General features: G+C 36.9%; 1 protein-coding gene across 8 annotated transcripts in view; it reads right to left on the bottom strand.

Annotated features, from left to right (window-relative positions):
* PCNX1 (pecanex 1) overlaps positions 1 to 19,078 on the bottom strand; it is a 163,960-nt gene that overhangs the window by 112,831 nt on the left and 32,051 nt on the right. For 7 of the 8 annotated variants that reach the window (XM_078448070.2, XM_078448074.2, XM_078448072.2 and 4 more), the window contains exons 2-3: positions 12,248 to 12,456; positions 1,565 to 1,670 (exon numbers count right to left, since the gene is read on the bottom strand). In XM_078448070.2, coding sequence (XP_078304196.2) covers positions 1,565 to 1,670; positions 12,248 to 12,456 — 315 coding nt within the window. Of the gene's footprint in view, positions 1 to 1,564; positions 1,671 to 5,404; positions 5,510 to 12,247; positions 12,457 to 19,078 lie in introns of those variants that run through there. The other variant, XM_078448076.2, reaches the window with a different exon arrangement.

Genomic DNA, 19,078 nt, shown 5'->3' with positions numbered 1-19,078 from the left:
GAGGCAAATCTTCTACACAAGACCCTATTCAAGGTTTTTTTGATTCACAGAATATGGTGTTTTTCCTAATACTGTTCTGAGATAATGTAGGGTTAAACAATGTGGAACAGCAGAATACTGTGGGGCAGTCAGGATAATTAGGTCTGCTACTTGTTCCTTTCTTAAATGAACAGCCAGGTCTGATTCTACCTCTAAAGTTCTACTATCTATGTAGATAAAGATAATTAGCACCTATTCACTGAAAGTCAACTCTGCACAAGGCGGTCTATTAGCCAGGGGAGGAAAGAAGACAGTCTGCTCTGTAGAGGCTTACAGACTGCCACATATGATCACATACCAAATCCCAAGTGCTAAATAAACACATCAGTAAGTGCTCCACATGCAAGAGACAGAGGCAATACCACAAGGTCTCTGAAAATCTTGAGAAACAGGGGATGGCTCTAACAAAAGTTAGAGTTAGTCCGGGAAGTTAAAACAAACAAAACAAAAACCTAAGTCTGTGGAGCAGAAAGGAGGAAGAGTGATTTCAACCCACAAGTAGAGTAGTAGAACAGCACAAAGACTGAAATGAAAATCAAGAAGTGAGATCTAGACCCTAATACAAATCCGCGGTCTCTTCTTCTCCATAATGAAAAGGCTGACATAAAATAATAACCTACTACAACCCATAGTTATCTAAAGTTCTACTACGACAAGACTTCGAAGCTTCTGGCTAAGTTTCCCCTCTTATGCTTATGCAGTGTTACTCTAGCTAGCAGGCTCGTCTGCTGAGAGGGCAGGCGGGAATAAGTAGGACTTGGATTAATGTGGGTGACGTTTAGGATGAAAGAGAGAAACGCAGCAGCAAAGGCCCGGCCGGGGTTACACACAATGACAGTACAGCAGGCATCAGTCACCCTTTGAGAGCATACTTTCAGAGTTACTATTTTAAGTTAAAAGTTACAGAATGGAAAGACATTAAAACTGGCAAAAGCAGATCTGTATTCTACATCTCACTCTACCACTAACACCTTGAACAGCAAGATTTTGAGAAAGTTTTTTTATTAAGTATAATCAACATACATTCTATCTCTTTCAGGTGTATGACACACTGATTCAACAATTCTACACGTTACTCAGTGCTCACCACGGTAAGTGTAGATTTTTTAAAATTTAATTTTTTTTTTTTTTTTTTTTTTTTGCCATGTTTAAGCTAGGAATAACCCCAGACATCTATACCCTTCCGATATAAAAAAAAAAAAAAAAAAAAGTGAAGGTAAATGAGACTGTGAAAGCCAGGACCTGATTTTCCTAAGGGCACTCAGCACAACTGTTGTGCTCAAAACTACTGCAGGCAATGGTAGTTGCTGAGTAGTTTTGCTGAGCATGCTGCATGCTCAGCAAAAATGGACTTGATTAATGTGAAAATTCAGTTAAAAATAAGAATACTAACAAAAGATATTAATAAACAATCAAAAATGTATTAATCAGCAAGATAAACCCCAACACCAATGGACTATTACAGACAGAATTGCTTGAGACCACCCTCAGGAGGAGGGAAAAAGACAAAACAGCAGGTTCCCACCTGGTTACTTGGATCTAGGCCAGCATAAGAATTTCTTGAACTGCAACCAACTGGGGGTGTGGCCTCTCGAATGAACTCAGACATTTCAATCCCTCCACCAGGATCGCTGTGGGGAACATTGAGAAAAAGAGAGTAACTGTCATTATTCTGCCACCAACGGTTTTTTTATTATTTTTAAGTTATTATACCTTTTTCTATAAAACTAAACTATACTAATTTCTAACAGAGAACATAGCAATTTAAAAAAAGATCATTCTTCATTCCTAAATCTTATAGTCTGAACTATTTTATAACCACATCACTACTTGAAAATCTTTAAAACTCTCACCCAATCCAATATTAGAAAGCAGCCTTAATGACAATTATAGACACTAAATATAGCACGTATTTTATGACTTGTGCCATAAAACCACTCTAGCAAAGACACGATTTGCCTTTTGCTCCCCAAGAGCAAGGAGAAACCGGCCATGGCAAACCCAGAAAGTAATCACATCTTAGACTACCAATCTCTAAGAGCACAGTCTCACTGAGCTGCAAGATACTGATCAACACGCAAAAGAACAGTCAGCCTTGTCAAACTACCTCTATCTGTAGTTTTTAAGTTAACAGCATTTAACTGCAATACTAACTTATTTTACAGAAGTAGAAAGCTAAGATTTTAAGTTTTGTATAGAGTTAGAAGGCTTAAGTTTAAGAAGTAAAATGATGGGGCACCTGGGTGGCTCAGTCGGTTAAGCATCTGACTTCGGCTCAAGTCATGATCTCACAGTTTGTGGGGTCAAGCCCCGTGGCTATCAGCCCAGAGCCTGGAGCTTGCTTCAAATTCTGTGTCTCCCTCTCTCTCTGTCCCTCCCCTACTCTCACTCTGTCACTGAGTCTCTCAAAAATAAATAAACATTAAAAAAAATTTTCTAATAATAAATAAAAATAAAATGATGTGATGTGGTAAAACAGGTATTAGACAAGAGAGAAAAGCACTAAGTTCAAAGAACTGAAGAAGTCTACATACAGTACTTAAAGACAAGAGGATCCCCAAATTAGGAAAAAACATCACACCAAATTTCAAAAAGCTTAGAAAGTTTTATAATAAGGTTCCTTAGGAACATAACTTTTAGAACAACTCAGGCCCCTAAGTTACCATAATCCTATTTTTTGCCCAAAGTTTTTTACTCATTCTACTTGGTACATACAGAGGAAACACTCGATAAACTTTGAAGTTATTATTATCAAGGATGAAAGTTCTAGTATTTTATAGTAGATATAAACCATCCTGCCATCCACCATCTAGTTCAATCATCTGGTTAACAATAACACCAAAAAACAACCCAAAATTCTTCTGGTGAGCCACCTCATCCCAAACTCTCATATGGTTTTGGGTAATGTTAACCACGTACTCTCAGGTTTAGGGGGGGGAGCACCACTGGCCAAAGTCGATCAGCACGTTCCGTTCTTTTGCTCACAGAACTTAGTTCCAGAATAAGCACAGGACCCAACTCAGGTTAGTATGAATCAGGCCGGGGTTGGTGGGGGGGGGGGGGGGGGGGGGGGGTGTTCTACTGTTAAGAGAGGATATTTCTCTATACCTGCTAGTCTCAATGCTGAGATGATTTAAGGCCTGGGGCTGCTGCAGCCATTTTATAACCATAAGGGGAGATGCTAAGAAACCAAGTGAACAAAAGGAGCCCAGCCTGGTAAAGATAAGTCAGGTCATGAAGTGACTGAAACTGCACCTTGCCAATTTGAAGACACCCCTCACACGTAGACTTTTCAGTAACATGTGCCATAAATCCCCATAAGCCTATTTCAATGAGGTATTCTGACAGCTGCGATCAAAAGATACAGGCAAAACAGAATTCACTAGCCAGTATACCTTCCATTTAATAAGTATTTATCGCTACAGCTGTTTAAATTCTAGCAAATTTTTATTAATGGTCTCATAACCATCCTGTCCCTGGTTACTTAATGGGTTCCTAACTCTATCATGTTCACTAAAGAAAATTAGCTTTCCAACTTGCTATCCGTGTATAGAAATAAAACATACCGGAACGCAGATACAAAGGTGACAGCCAATTCAGCACGCAAACATCCAGACATGGAAAAAGTGAAACGTGCTCAGCTTTGTTAGCTGTTTGGTGTCAATCCATACAAGACATGTAGGCCAGAAGGAGAAACCGCTAACTGGGCAACATCGTAAGTGGTTTACAGACCGCTATCACCACCCTGAATGAGTGGGGAGGACTAACCAGCAACCACTGTTCTCTCCACCAGAATCCATTCTCTAAGTCACATCCCACGGAAATCAGAAGATGGAGAGCAGATGGAAATCATAAGGTGAGGATTAAGGAATAAAATATTCAACCCCAGAGAAAGGTTGGAGAGCCCTCATCTTGCCCAGTTTATATACATCAACTGTACCGGTAAACAATTCACATTATCATTCAATTCATCCATTTAAACTCTGCAAATCAATAGTTTCTAATACATTCATCAACTTATACAACTATCACCACAATTAATTTTAGAACATTTGTATCACCTTATTAACAAACCCCTTCACTGTTACCTCCCCACCCCCCCTTCCCATCCACCCCCAGCCTTACATAGCTAGGAATCTGTTTTCTGTCTTTCTAGAGTTGCCTATTTTGCACATTTTATATACATGGAATCATAATACGTGTGGTCTTTGTGACTGGCTTATTTCACCTAGCATAACGTGTTCAAGGTTACTCCAAGTTGTAGCAACTATCAGTACTTCATATTTTTATGGCCTAATAATACTGCATTGTTTGGACAGGACACATTTTGTTTACTCATTCATCAGCTGATGGACAATATTACTTAGTTTTATATACCACTTCTGACAATAGATACAAAAGATTACAATCTGAAGTTATTATAAATAACAAATAAAAGCAAATATTTACTAAGTACTTAATACATTCCAGTCATAGGGGCACATGCTTTATTTGCATTTTCTCACAGAATATCCTCCTAAAATCTACAATATAAATACGATTATTCTCATTTTACAGATGAAAAACTGAAAACCAAAAGGTGTAAAAACCTGTCAGAGGAGTAAACGACATAAGCTGAGTCACTGGTATATGCAGTTCAGGTGGGAAAGGAGGATACAAATAATATTTACACAGTACTCTACAATGTGTTATATCTGTTCTTTTCCCCCCACACACCTTAATGTAGGTTCTCATGGCCAGTGAGAATTAAGACAAGATCTGAACATCTTGTCTGTATAGCTTTGAAGTCCACTCGAAGACACCAATACTTGCCTTTCAAAAAACAAGCACTGAAGTTCTCTTTCCAGTTCAAAGCCAAAAATGAACATCACTGTCTAAACAAAGATTTCTTAATCTCAGCACTACTGACATTTTGGGCCACTTGGTTCTTGATTGTGGGGGACCATCTTGCGCACTGTAGGACAGTTAGCAGCATCCCTGGCCTCTACCCACTAAATGCCAGCAGCATTTCCCCAGTTGTGATAAACAAAAAATGTCTCCAAATATTGCCAAATGTCTCCTTAAGGGTAAAATCGCCCCCAGTTGACAAACAATGATCCAGAGCAAATGCCCAATGGCCAACACAGAGAGAGAAGCAGGAATTGAAGGGAGCAAAAAGGATGAATGAAAAAATGGACAGCAATTTTTGTAACAAAATAATCCTCTAGCAAAATTACTATACCTCTCTTCTCTACAAATTCAGAAGTAGAACTTTTAGCCAGCTGTCGCTGTCCTAAATATAGCTAAACACACAAAACGGCTGAGTAAGAGTTTTCTTTATTAGCAAGACTTGCAGATTTTCGGCAATGGCAATTTCAGCACATACCTGGAAAGTATAGTAGTTTACAATTCTCACAGAGGCAAAGTGGTCTACTGCAGTAAGCAATACACCAAATTCAGGGAATCTCTACCTTTATGCCTTAATTTCCCCATCTGTTAAAAAAAAAAAATACCAGGTACACGGAGAGGCAGAAAAGCAGAAGGGGTCTAATCTGAATTATAAAGGAGACTTCACAAACTAATTTGTTGGTTATTAGTATCATTAATTGCTCAGGCTTTAATCAAAAACTTCACAGTACCATTTCAGTACTAAATTTACAAATCTAATCTAAATTACAATGATGTTCATAAAAATATAATAAAAACAAAATCCTTAAACAAAATAAATTTTCAAACACTTTAGCCTAAAATTTACCTACAGTTTAAATGGATCCTTAATTTCCAATATTTGAAGCGTTACGGCCATGAGAAACAGAAAATATGGTCTCCAATATATTTGTATTCCAGTCCTGAAATCGTATTGGAATCCAATGCGAAACATTAGAAGTGTAATACAAACATTAATGACTTTGACTCTTTTTCTAAGATAAAGATTTAATAAGCATTTTGAACTGCTGTCCCAGAGCCAATGAAAACCATAAGGCTCAAGTAGTCCTACTATCTTCATTCAGTCATGCAACAAATTGACAACTATATTGTACCAAGCACAGTGACAGGCTCTGGAAATAAAGTATTTTCCTGTTCATTTCTTCTCTTCAGAACAGAATGTGAAAGTCCCAAGTGGGAGGGTGGGGAAAACATGTCAAGAACAAAAATCTACAACAAAGATCTCATTTAATGGTGAAACTTTAAAAACACTATTTAAGGTTAGAAAAAGACAAGGATGTAAGCCAATACTATTTCATTTTAACAATGTGTTAGAAATCATAGTCAATGTAAAAGTTAAATAGGGAGTGGCTCAGTCAGTTGAGCATCTTAACTTTGGCTCAGGTCAAGATCTCACGGTTCATGGGTTCAAGCCCCGTATCGCACTCTGTGCTGACAGCACAGGATTCTGTGTCTCCCTCTCTCTCTGCCCTTACCCCACTCATGCTCTGTCTCAAAAATATATAAACATTGGGAAGAAAAAGTAAACTGCTATATTTAAAAAGGTAATTATAAAGGAGTTTTATAATAGAAAAGCTGTAAAATAATTTGGCAAATTTAACAAAAGCTATGCAAGCCTTTTAATGGAGCAATGATAAATCTTTATTGAAAGATATTAAAGAAGATTAAATAAATGGTGATCTTCTATTGTAAAGATGATTCTCAGCAAAAGAATAAAAATCTTAAGTTCTTGTAGACTTTGCCCAGCAGACCATACATTTTATTTCAAAAACAAAGAGCCAAGAATAAAAGTCACTCCTGAAAAAGAACAAAGTAGGAGGTCTGCCCCACCAATTATCAAAAGTTATATTATGAAGCTACAGTAACTGGGATAGTGTGGTAATGGCACAGCATAGAGAACCAGATCAACAGGACAGAAAAGAGAGGCCAGAAACATACCCACCATATATGGAAATTTAACTTATGACAGAGTACTGCAGATCACCAAGGAAAAGATAGTCTGCTTAACAAATACTGATTAAACCAGTTATTCATAAATAAGTCTTGAATCCCTACCTGACACTACCAATTAAAATAATTTGTTCAAATGAGAAAACAAAAGAAATGTAAACTTTTAAAGGAAAATATAAGAGAATATATTTCTGATCTTCCTGTAGGAAATAAGTTCTTAAGACACAAAAGTGCTGGTTACCAAAAAAATGATAAATCTTAAAGGATATATGATAATCTTAAGACTCCTTAAGGAAAGCAAAACAGCAAGCCACAAAGTGGGAGAAGATGTCTGTAATGTATGTAACCAATAAAGTAGTGTACCGTGAATATATTTCAAAAGCTCCTAGTATTCAATAAGAAAAAGACAACTCCAAAGAAAAATGAAGCAAGGTGCGAATGGACAATGGAAAGAACAGAAAAGCTACCCGGACCAAATATATATGGTAAGATGTTCAACCTCATTAGTAATCAGAAAGTCCCAATGAGACACCTTTCACACTTACTTGAATGGCAAAGTTTTAAAACTTACTAATATCGAATATTGATGAGGATATGCAACAAGAAGGACTTTCACATATTAATGGTGGGAGAGTAAACTGGTACAAACGTTTTGGCTAACAGGCTGGAATTATCTACTAAAACTGAACATGACAATACCCTATAAACCAGCTTATGTTCACTAGATACATGCATGTGTACCAAGAAACACACACAATGTGTTTTCAGAACACATGGATAAGTAAAATGGATAAACTGTAGTCTATTCCTGCTTACTAGAGTATGCAAAAGCAGGAATAAATGACTATAAGCATCCACATGAATAAGCCTATAAAACACAGTATTTGGCACAAAAAAGCCCCTCCCAGAGAAAGATATATAGTATTATACACTTTAGGATATCCCAAACTGGAATCCCAATTAATCCCAAATTAATCCCTAGATAAAATTAATATATGTTTAATAATATCTACAAAGACTACACAATGATAAAGAAACTCAAGGGAATTATTAACACAAAATTCAAGATAATGGTCACTCTTGAAGGAATAAGAATAGAATGAAATGGGAAAGAACTGCATGAAGACCTGTATGGTATTTGTATAATATCCTATTTCTTAAGTTGTGTGGTGGGGAATCAAGTAGTCACTTAATTATTATTCCCTAAATTATATTGAACAATATGACTGATAAAGTGTTTAGAAATATATACATTTCACAAAAAAATTTTTTAAACTAAAAGAAAATGGAAAAATAATTCATTAACAAAAGGAATTAAAAACATATATCCAGAAAAAATAGGAGCTAACAATTACTGTATCAGGAGCTAACTGTATCAGGAATGGTTCTAAATGTTTTACATATATGATCTTTCATTCATTCTTCATAATAATCCTATGATACAGTACTGTTATTTACCTCATCATTCAGATGAGAAAACCAAGGCATAAAAAGCTTAAGTCAGTCCCCAAGGTCATACAATCATGCAGTGATTCAAGCCCTGGCAGGTTAAGTGCAGCTTTGTTTATCCATAATACAAGGTTACGCATTTCCTAATAGAATAGACTTAAAAAATACATACACCCCAAAAGAAAAAATACCAAGTTTTATGAGACATAAAAGGCAAATGAAAAATTGGACGTATACACCATGTCCCTGATAAGTCTTCATATTTTAAAGGCTGACTTCTCCCTATATTAAATATACTTAACAAAATTCTAATGGAATTTTCTGGAGGCTGAGCACACAAGGGACATCTCACAGAAAACCTAGTACCGGTGAACCCTGTACTTCACAGGTTTGAACTATGAAGGTCCACCTACATGTGGATTTTTTACATTTTACAGTACTATAATTGTATTTTTTCTTATGACTTTAATAATTTTTCTCTAGCTTACTTTATCGTAAGACTATAGTACATAGCACATATAACATACAGAATATGTTTTAGTTGACTGTTCTCAGTAAGGCTTCCAGGGAAAGTAGGCTATTAGTAATAAATTTGCAGGGGGGTGGGGGAGTAGGGCGGGTGTGAGGGACATCAAAAGTTATACATGGATTTTTGACTACATGAGGCAGGATGTTTAGCGCCTAAACTCCCTCGTTGTTCAGGGGTCAGCTGTATATGCATAAGAACCAAGATAACACTAAAGTAGAAAAATACCAAGGGGGCATCCGGGTGGCTCAGTCAGTTAAGTGTCCGACTCTTAATTTTGGCTCAGGTCAGGGTCTCTTGGTTGTGGGATCTGAGCCCCATGTTGGGCTCTGCACTGAGCACAGAGCCTGCTTGGGATTCTGGGATTCTCTCATTCTCTCTCTCTCTCTCTCTCTCTCTTTCTGCCCTCCTCACTCAAAACAATAAATTAAATTAAAATTAAAAAAATAAAAATACTGAAAAGGGATTCATGCCACTAAATATTAAGCATATTAGTAAGTCATAAAAGCATTATGGCATAAACAAAACAGAAAGAGAGCAATGGGGCAGGAAACAAAGCCCAGAATCTGACATAAGTATATATAAGTATACTAATGAAAAGGAAAGCATTTAAAATTACTGGGGGAAAATGCATTATTCACTCAACAGTGTTGGGATTAACCTAAAAAACAAAACCAAAAAAAAACACCAGAATTTTTTAGCTTGACTTCAATTTAAGAATGAAAAATAAAATTATAAAAATGCTGAAAGGAGGGGCACCTGGGTGGCTCAGACGATTACATGTCCAACTTCAGCTCAGATCATGATCTCGCGGTTCATGAGTTCAAGCCCCACGTCTGGCTCTGTGCTGACAGCTCAGAGCCTGGAGCCTGCTTCAGATTCTGTGTCTCCCTCTCTGTCCCTCCCCCGCTCACACACTGTCTCTGCCTCTCTCAAAAATAAATAAACATTTTAAAAAGAAAAATGCTGGGGGCGCCCAGGTGGCTCAGTCAGTCGAGCATCTGACTTTGGGTCAGGTCATGATCTCACAGTTCGTGAGTTTGAGCCCCACGTCGGGCTTTGTGCTGACAGCTCAAAGCCTGGAGCCTGCTTCAGATTCTGTGTCTCCCTCTCTCTCTGCCCCATCCCTACTCATGCTCTCTCTCTCTCTGTCTTAAAATAAATAAATAAAACATTAACATTAAAAAAACTAAAAAAAAAAAAAAAAAATGCTGAAAGTAGACACAGGTACACACTTATGTTATATGGAGGAAGAAAAAATGTTCCACAACTTGATATCAAAGGCAGAACTAATAAACATTCACAGAAGAGACCACACAAAAATAAATTGTGACATATAAATTAAAAAAATGCTATAAACTGAAAAAAGTATCTCACACAAAATGTAAAGAATGTCCTTCATAAATATTTTCTCCATATCAATAGTAAGAAACTAACCACTAATAAAAAAGTATACCAGTCACACAATATAAGTGGCAATAATAACATAGGAAAAATACCTCCATTTAACTAGTAAGCAAAAAACTTAAACAATGAGATATCTACCACAGTTTTGTATAAATACTAAATACTCAATGTTGTCAAAAATGCAGAGAAAGCAGCCCTCAAAGTGCTGGTCACAGTAAGTATAAAGTAAAATCTTTGGAATTTGACAATATACAATGAAAAACTTAAAAATGGAGGGGCGTCTGGGTGGGTCAGTCGGTTGAGCGTCCGACTTTAGCTCAGGTCATGATCTCACTGCTCGTGAGTTTGAACCCATGTCAGGCTCTGTGCTGACAGCTCAGACCCTAGAGCCTGCTTCAGATTCTGTGTCTCCCTCTCTCTGCTCCTCCCCCGCTCACCCTGTGTCTCTCTCATTCAAAAATAAACATTTAAAAATTTTTTTAAAAAATATTGCAAAAGAAATGTTTTCACTACTTCAAATATTTTCTAAGTACAGTGACAGGCTCTGATTTAGAACCTGAAGTTCATAAGAAAAACAAGGCCCCTACCTTCAAGAAGCTTACAAATGCAAACAAATGATTAAGTAAGGCAATTTCAGATAGTGATTGGTGCTATGAACAAAATTATTACAGAAGTAAAATATCTGCTCAATGAACACACAGGATAATCATGTTGGGATAGAAAATGTAACTGAAAAGGGATAAACAGGGGCACCTGGGTGGCTCAGTCGGTTAAGCATCTGACTTCAGCTCAGATCATGATCTCATGGTTCGTGGGTTCGTGCCCATGTCAGGCTCTGTGCTGACAGCTCGGAGCGTGGAGCCTGCTTCAGATTCTGTGTCTCCCTCTCTTCCTCTGCCCCTCCCCGCTTGCGCTCTGTCTCTCTCAGTCTCTCAAAAATAAACATTTAAAAAAAAATTTTTTTAAAGGAATAAACAAAGGCTTTCGATGCACTGGAAAAGAGAAGCATCACCTTTCTTAAAAAACGAGTACTCACTTTTCATATTATACTGAGTGGAAACATGACAGATTGGTTAAAACATGGACTTCAGATCTGATTCCCTGGAATATTTAATCTTTCACACCCTAGTTTCTACATCTAAAAATCAGGAGTAATAAGAGCACCTACCTCAGAGAATTGTTTTGAGGACTATTACATATGTCAAGTGTTCATACACTAACTGTTTTTTGAAGACCTAGATTAGTGGTACCTATCATTTCTATGAAGTCACAATAACCTTTTGACTGTGGATAAAGTAAATCCTTCAGTCAACACGAGAAAGGGGATGAGGCCAAGGTATTGAAAAGAATGTGACTGAGAGCCATAGGAGGAATACTGAACTGGGATGGAGAAAGAAAACCCCCAGGAGAAGGTGACAGCTATACAAAATTGAATCCTAAGAGGTCAGTTATGAAAAGATGGAGGGAAGAAACAGCTAAGTTGCCACGGTGAGAATATATCATTGAAAAATATTTACAATAGATTAAGTAAAAATTGCAGATTATAAATGTCAAGGAAAATGTCACAATTTGCTTAAGATATGTATACATTTAATTTATATATATAAATTCAATATAAATGCTAAGATTTACAAGCCATGCTTTATTATTTCCTTACACTGTTTTTCATTGGTTTTGGTCTTTGGTGTGAATAAAATATTTTACAGTTATAACTGGTATAGCATGCTATTAGTAATAAGGCCATATTTAATCCCCCAGATATGCCAATTAGCTTTGCTGGGGTCTAATGCGACAATCTGTACCTGTCATTATACCTCTAATATAATGGGAAGATCTGGTGGTAAGATCGAACACTGCCTTAAAACCACATATCAGAGCAGAGGCACAACACAATCATCACATCACTGTACACATGCAGTGTAAAAACGGAGTGGCAGGAGTTTTCCTCACCTCGGTCCATTACTGTCTTTTCTCCTGGTTGAACAGTTGCCTTGCTCAGCTTTGGCTCGCTGATCTGGGAACTCATTCGCACTCCTATCTATAACTTCTCCGGCATCAAGTGCTCTGTGGAGTCGATAGTTGACCATCTTCAGAACAATGAAAACAGCAGCTATCACAGGACAATAAACTGCTACTATAATCATTGAAGAAGGAAGAGCCTTGGAGAGAAAGAAAATAAAGACAGGCATTTAAAAATATTGTATATTTTATTCAATTAGAGAAATCTGTAACTAAAATGACACACACAAAGCAACAATTATGTTACTAGAACTAAGTTGCAAAAGTATAAGACGGCACTGCCCAAAACCACAGCCACCAGCTACATGCAGCTACTGAGTATTTGAAATATGGTTTGTCTGAACTGAGATGGGCACTAAGAATAAAATAGCAATGGACTTTGATGATTCAGTATGAGAAAAAAGAATGTAAAATATCTCAATAATTTTTACATTGGTTACGTGTTGAAATAACATTCAGATTATACTAGGTTAAATAAAGTACATTATTAAACTTGTTTTCATCTGTTCCTTTTTACTTATTTTTAATGTGGCTACTAGAAAATTTTAAATTACATATGTGGCCTGCGTTACATTTCCACTGGAGAGCGCAGTATAAAGTCCATGCCAAAAAGCTTATGATACAATTGGAGAGTTAAATATCACATTACATAATACACGAGTAAGACAGGAATGTGGTCCAGATATAGAAGCCCTGTTTATGTGCCCTCTGTAACTCTGTTTAGGATATAAACATTCTTTGGGCTCTACAAAGCTATTCTAGTTATAACTGTTAGAAGAAAAACCTTTGAACTAGGACTGTAAACACAGATAAGACATGGGAGACGTGCAAAATCCAAATAGGTTTTCTTTTAATACACTTAAAAACTGTAGCCTGACAAATAAAAGAATACAGAACAGAATCAAGCAAAAAAACAGATTAACTGAAAAAACTCCAATGCTTCCTGGGCACGAAGACTGCAGACCTGTCAGACTTGAGGATCCGCTGGTGTGGACCTGTCTCCAGGGGTGACAGGTGCGGAGGCCACCCCACTTGGGAGGCATGGCCTCAAGAGTCACTGCTGGCAGAGACTATATAATGAGGTTCTACTTATGCCCACTTAAATGAAACACAAATCACTCTGGCGTCTGTAGCTCTAGATTTTATAAGGTTTAACCTCAGTCATCTGACAACATGGTTCCAAACTTGCTTAGAAAGATAACTTCGAACTGCTTGAGATGGTGAAACTAAAAAAGGTCCTGGTGAACCAGGTAGGTTTACAATACAAACATAATAAAAGTTAAAAAAAAAAAAAAAAAAAAAAAAAAAAAAAAGTTATTTGGGGTGGGGAGAGAAAAGGAAAGAGTGTGGGATGTAATTGGGAAAGGAAAATAAAAGTAAATCAAGCCCACAGTATACTACTTTTGAGTTGTAAATGGGCATAATAGGTATAAGTTTGGTATTTTTAAAACTTGGAATAAGAAACCCTTCATTTTAGCATATCTATCTAAAAAAATTGAACCTGTGATCCCAATTTAAATGTCACTGAATGACTGATTTAGGCTTATAATTTTTTTAAGTGTGTTTGTTTGTTTGTTTGTTTATTTATTTATTTTGAGAGAAAGAGAGCAGGTGAGGGGCAGAGAGAGAAGGAGAGAGAGAATCCCAAGAGGGTGGTGCAGGGCTTGATCCCACAAACTGCGAGATCATGACCTGAGCCAAAACCAAGAATCGGACACTTAACCAACTGAGCCACCCAGACGCCCCTAGGCTTATGATTTTAAGTTGAAAAATGTATTTTTAATGTTTGTTTGTTTGTTTATTTAGAGACAGTGAGCCCGTACAAGTGGCAGAGAGAAAGAGAAAGAGGGAGAGAGAAAATCCCAAGCAAGCTCCATGCTGACAGCACAGAGCGTGACTGAGGATTCGATCTCACAAACAGTGAGAAACATTGGACGTGAGCCAAAATCAAGAGTGAGATCATGACCTGAGTTGAAATCAAGAGTTTAACCTACTGAGCCATCCAGATGCCCCCATTAAGTACAATTTAAGTTAAAGGAGTCTTAAGCTGTATTAAAAAAAAAAAACCAAACTCCCAAACATAGTTGTTAAAAATGGGTTCAATTTGAGTGTGAAACTGTTTTAATTTATAACTTTAATAAATCTAATTATTTTTGTAAAAAGACAAAAAACAAAAAATCCCGAATAACCTTTTTCTGAGCAGAAGATACACATACTTAAACTGACAAAACAATTTCAAACACAGAAACACATACAGACACATAAACTACTTACAGTATTTACAAAAGTTCTGCATAACGCTGGTTTCTATACAAGATGTTCACATAAGAATTATAGTTCTTGCTAATCATTTAGTTTAACACCTTCATTTTCAGACAGAAAATTGAGACCTACTAACTTTGAAAGACTTAGCCAAGATTACTCATCTTAGTAACAAAATTAACCAAGACTTCTCATGCCTGTGTCACTGCATGTTTAAGTATACACCAATACCAATTCCATTTTAAATGTAAAGTGTCAATGCAAAGTAAGTCAGAATTCCATCATTATTCATCATAGCCCAAATTAAGATAAAAATTATTGATTATATTAATTAAGTGGATTGAAAGAGAACAAGTTCACGATTGTTACTCAGAGTAGTAAATTCAGTGGAAATGTTAATGGCCCCTCCAAATGGGAAAAGAGAAAAGAGATACCTTAATACTGAATGGTCTATTGTGTCTGCCTCTACAAAGAGTCAAAGACTACGACTGCTAAAACAGATTGAAATAAACTCTCCCTACTATTATACTGCTAACAGTAGCACATGACTGAATGCCAAAAAACATACTAAATGTACAGGATAAGGACAGAATTTCTTTTTAAAAAACACTGAACAGTGAAAAGACAAAGTGAAATAAAAATTCAAGTGACCATTTCATACCAGAAACCAGTATCAGATAATGAACACTTGTACTTTCTACTCTAACTACAAAAGTTATCCATTTATTTTACACCTGTGGTTTCAATGTTTAAGCCCCATCAATGGTTACGCTGGAGGCTTCTAGGTGACAGAGGACAGCTGTTCTATCAGTTCCACTTTTCCCAGGAGGGATAAAAATGCATGGACACACACTGGGCTGTTGTGTGACTTTATGTAAACTTTTTCTTCTACTTAACTTAGATTACTTCACTGGGCTCTCTGCTGACTCCAGCCCAGCGGACAGTATCAGTATGATCATAAATGTATCATAATATATTTTTTAAATATTTTAAGTTTGCTTTTTATTTTATTTTTTATTTATTTAGGTTTAAAAAAATTTTTTTTTTACATTTATTTTTTTTTGATAGACAGCACAAGTGGGGGAGGAACCGAGAGAGGAGACACAGAATCCGAAGCAGGCTCCAGGCTCCAAGCTGTCAGCACAGAGCCCGACGTAGGGCTTGAACTCAAGAACCACTATATCGTGACCTGAACCAAAGTCGGATGCTTAACCGACTGAGCCACACAGGCGCCCCTTTATTTATTTAGTTTTTAAAGTTGGCTCCACACCCAACATGGGGCTTGAACTCACCACCCTGAGATCAAGAATCACATGCTCTACTGAATGAGCCAGCCAGGCACTCCTGGCAGGTACTTATTGACTTAAGATTAATTATGTTTCATAACAAACAAAACTTTAATATTTTCAAAGGTCATGTTTCGTCCTAAGTTAGACTATTTTATCACAGATGTTATCTTCAAGTTAATGCTGATGCAACCAAGCCCATTAACTGCTCTCTGATAATAAAAGTCTATTTTATGTTCACTCCAAGGTCTATCTCCAAGTATAAACTGCTTACGTGGGAAGGCTGGTTTTACTTCTTCCTTAAGATACCACAAACAGTGGACAGCAGAAAATGAAGATGGGGTAGCAGGTGGCATAACACTGATGGATAAACAAGGCCCTCACTGAATTACCAGAAAGTCACAGCCCTGCGAGCTCACGATCAAGACCTGCCCAGTCATCACGGACTTCAGGTGCTCTTCCTATACATCTTCAGTGTCTCTGCAGCTCACACATTTTATGTATTGAAAAGTTGTAATATGAAAACAGACAAGCTGGGTAGTTTTTCAGTTCTACTATGCTATGATTAACTTCTTGTTTTGAGGGATTTGCTTACTTTTGTAGTTGCACTCAAGTATTCTGACCAGTTCAGCCGGAAATCAGTGGTCTATAACTAAAAAGGTTATCAGAATAGCAGACTATCACCCACAACGGAGGTCAACCAAGGCTGTGAAAAAAAATATTTTAACAAATCTCTTAAAATAGCTATCATTAATGTAAAAACACTTTCTATGTTTATTTTCTTTTTCCACTATTGCAACTACCTTATTAAGACAATGTTTACCAAACTTTTGGCTTCACAGCCTTAATGGGTATTCAAACATATGAACTATGTGTTTTACATAGAGATTCATCACATCTTAAGTTCTTAAACTGACAGATTAAAGATTTTAACATAAAGAGCAAAACTTTAAAAATTTTAGAATATAAAAGAAAATCTTTATGACCTTAGGATATTTCTTAAGCATGATTCTCAAAGTATACACTATAAAGGACTGATAAATTAAAATTAAGAACTTCTGTTTGAGAGACACTATAAACTGAGTGAAAAGACAAGCTACAAATTAGAAGATATATTAAAACATGTATTATTATGTAGGCATGCGTATGTGTATATTTATGTATAAGTACATATGTAATATATAAAGAATAAAGATGTATAAAATCAGTAACAAAGAGGCAAACAAACCAATGAAAATAAAGGACAACAGACAGACCTAACACAGAAAAAGATATGATAAAAACAACACATGAAAACATGTTCAACTCCATTAGTAATAAGCAAAATAGAATTTAAAACCACAGTTTAGGGTGGCACCTGGGTGGCTCAGTCAGTTAAGTGGCTGACTTCAGCTCAGGTCATGATCTTGTGGTTCATGAGTTCAACCCCCACGTGGGGCTCCATGCTGACAGCCCAGAGCCTGGAGCCTGCTTCAGATTCTGTGTCTCCTTCTCTCTCTCTGCCCCTCCCCCACTCACATTCTATCTCACTTCCTCTCTCTCTCAAAAATAAACTAACATTAAAAAAAATTTTTAAGCCACAGTTTAGGGACACCAGTTGCTCAGTCAGTGGAGCATGGGAATCTTGATCTCAGGGTTGTGAGTTCAAGCCACATGTTGGGCCTACAGCTAGCTCAAGAAAAAAAGAAAAAAAGAAACCACAGTATGTCATTTAACATCCATCTGTATAGACAAAAATTAAGTATGGAGAACCAGACCTCTAGTGAACTACTGGTAGAAATACAAATTGAAAAATAAATCACTGAAGATCTAGCAATTCCTAAGTATAAAACTGATACGAACTCTTGTACATGCAATCCTAGAAGACTTTTATCCCCAAAATGGAGCAAAACCTCAACTGAAAACCAAGAGGAAAATGGAAAGCTGTAGACTAGTTACCAGTGTGGAGCAGGACAATGAAAACTACAGCCAAATGCAGCAACATTAATTATATAAATACAGTATGTATTATATTCCAAATATAAACTTGTGCTTTGCTATATCTTCCTGATTTTTTTGGTAATGATATTTCTTTTATAATTAGAAGAGCTAAAATTTTAATAGTGAAAAAAAGTTTTCATATTAGAAAAAGAATATATTAGCTTTCATCTTTTACACAGACATGATCTATATTCATCTCAATAATGGATGACTTAGTAATACATCAAGTTCCAATCGAGGCAGTTTTTTACCTTACTCCTTATCTGTAAAAAAGTATTTTAACTCTCAATTACACATCCCGAATAATGGCACAAAGTATGAATGGCTGTGAGATAGCTCTAGGTATTCAAATCAAATACAGACCCAAAAGTTGTGGTAAGCCTCCTATGGAGAACTGTGTTAGATACTTTTAATAAGATCACCTCTCTTAAAAACTGGATGGATAAAAATGCTAAAAACTACAATGGGGGCAGCTGGAGGGCACAGTCAGTTAAGTGGCCTACTCTTGATTTTGGCTCAGGTCATGGTCTCAGGGTATGTGGGTTCGAGTCCCACACTGGGCTCTATGCTGACAGCATGGAGCCTGCTTGGGATTCTCTCTCCCTCTCTCTCTGCCCCTCCTCTGCATGCACACCCTCGCTCTCAAAATAAATAAATTTTTAAAACTGTAATTATCATATTTGATCTAGCAATCCTACTTCTGAGTACTTATCCAAAAGAATTAGAAGCAGGATCTCAAAGAGATACTTGTATACCCATGTTCACAGCAACAATATGCACAATAGCCAAGAGGTAAAAGCAACACAAATGTCCATCCACGGATGAACAGATAAACAAAATGTGGTCTATGCATATAATGGAATATTATTCATCCGGGGCTCCTGGGTGGCTCAGTTGGTTCAGAGTCCAACTTCAGCTCAGGTTATGATCTCATGGCTTGTGAGTTCGAGCCCCACATTAGGCTCTGCACTGACAGCTCAGAGTCTGGACCCTGCTTCGGATTCTGTGTCTCCCTCTCTCTCTCTGCCCCTCCCCTGCTCATGCTCTGTCTCTCTCTCTCTCTCTCTCTCTCTCAAAAATAAACAAGCATTAAAAAAATTTAAAAAAAAAAAAAAAAAAAAAGGAAGGAAATCCTGTCACAGGCTACAACACAGATGAACCTTGAGGCCAATAAGCCACGTGAAATAAGTCAGTCACAAAAAGACAAAATACTGGATGATTCCGCTTATATAAG

This window comes from Panthera onca, chromosome B3 (genome assembly GCF_046562875.1).
Source record: "Panthera onca isolate mPanOnc1 chromosome B3, mPanOnc1 haplotype 2, whole genome shotgun sequence".
Taxonomy (NCBI): domain Eukaryota; kingdom Metazoa; phylum Chordata; class Mammalia; order Carnivora; family Felidae; genus Panthera; species Panthera onca.
This window is presented reverse-complemented; position numbering and strand designations above follow the sequence as displayed.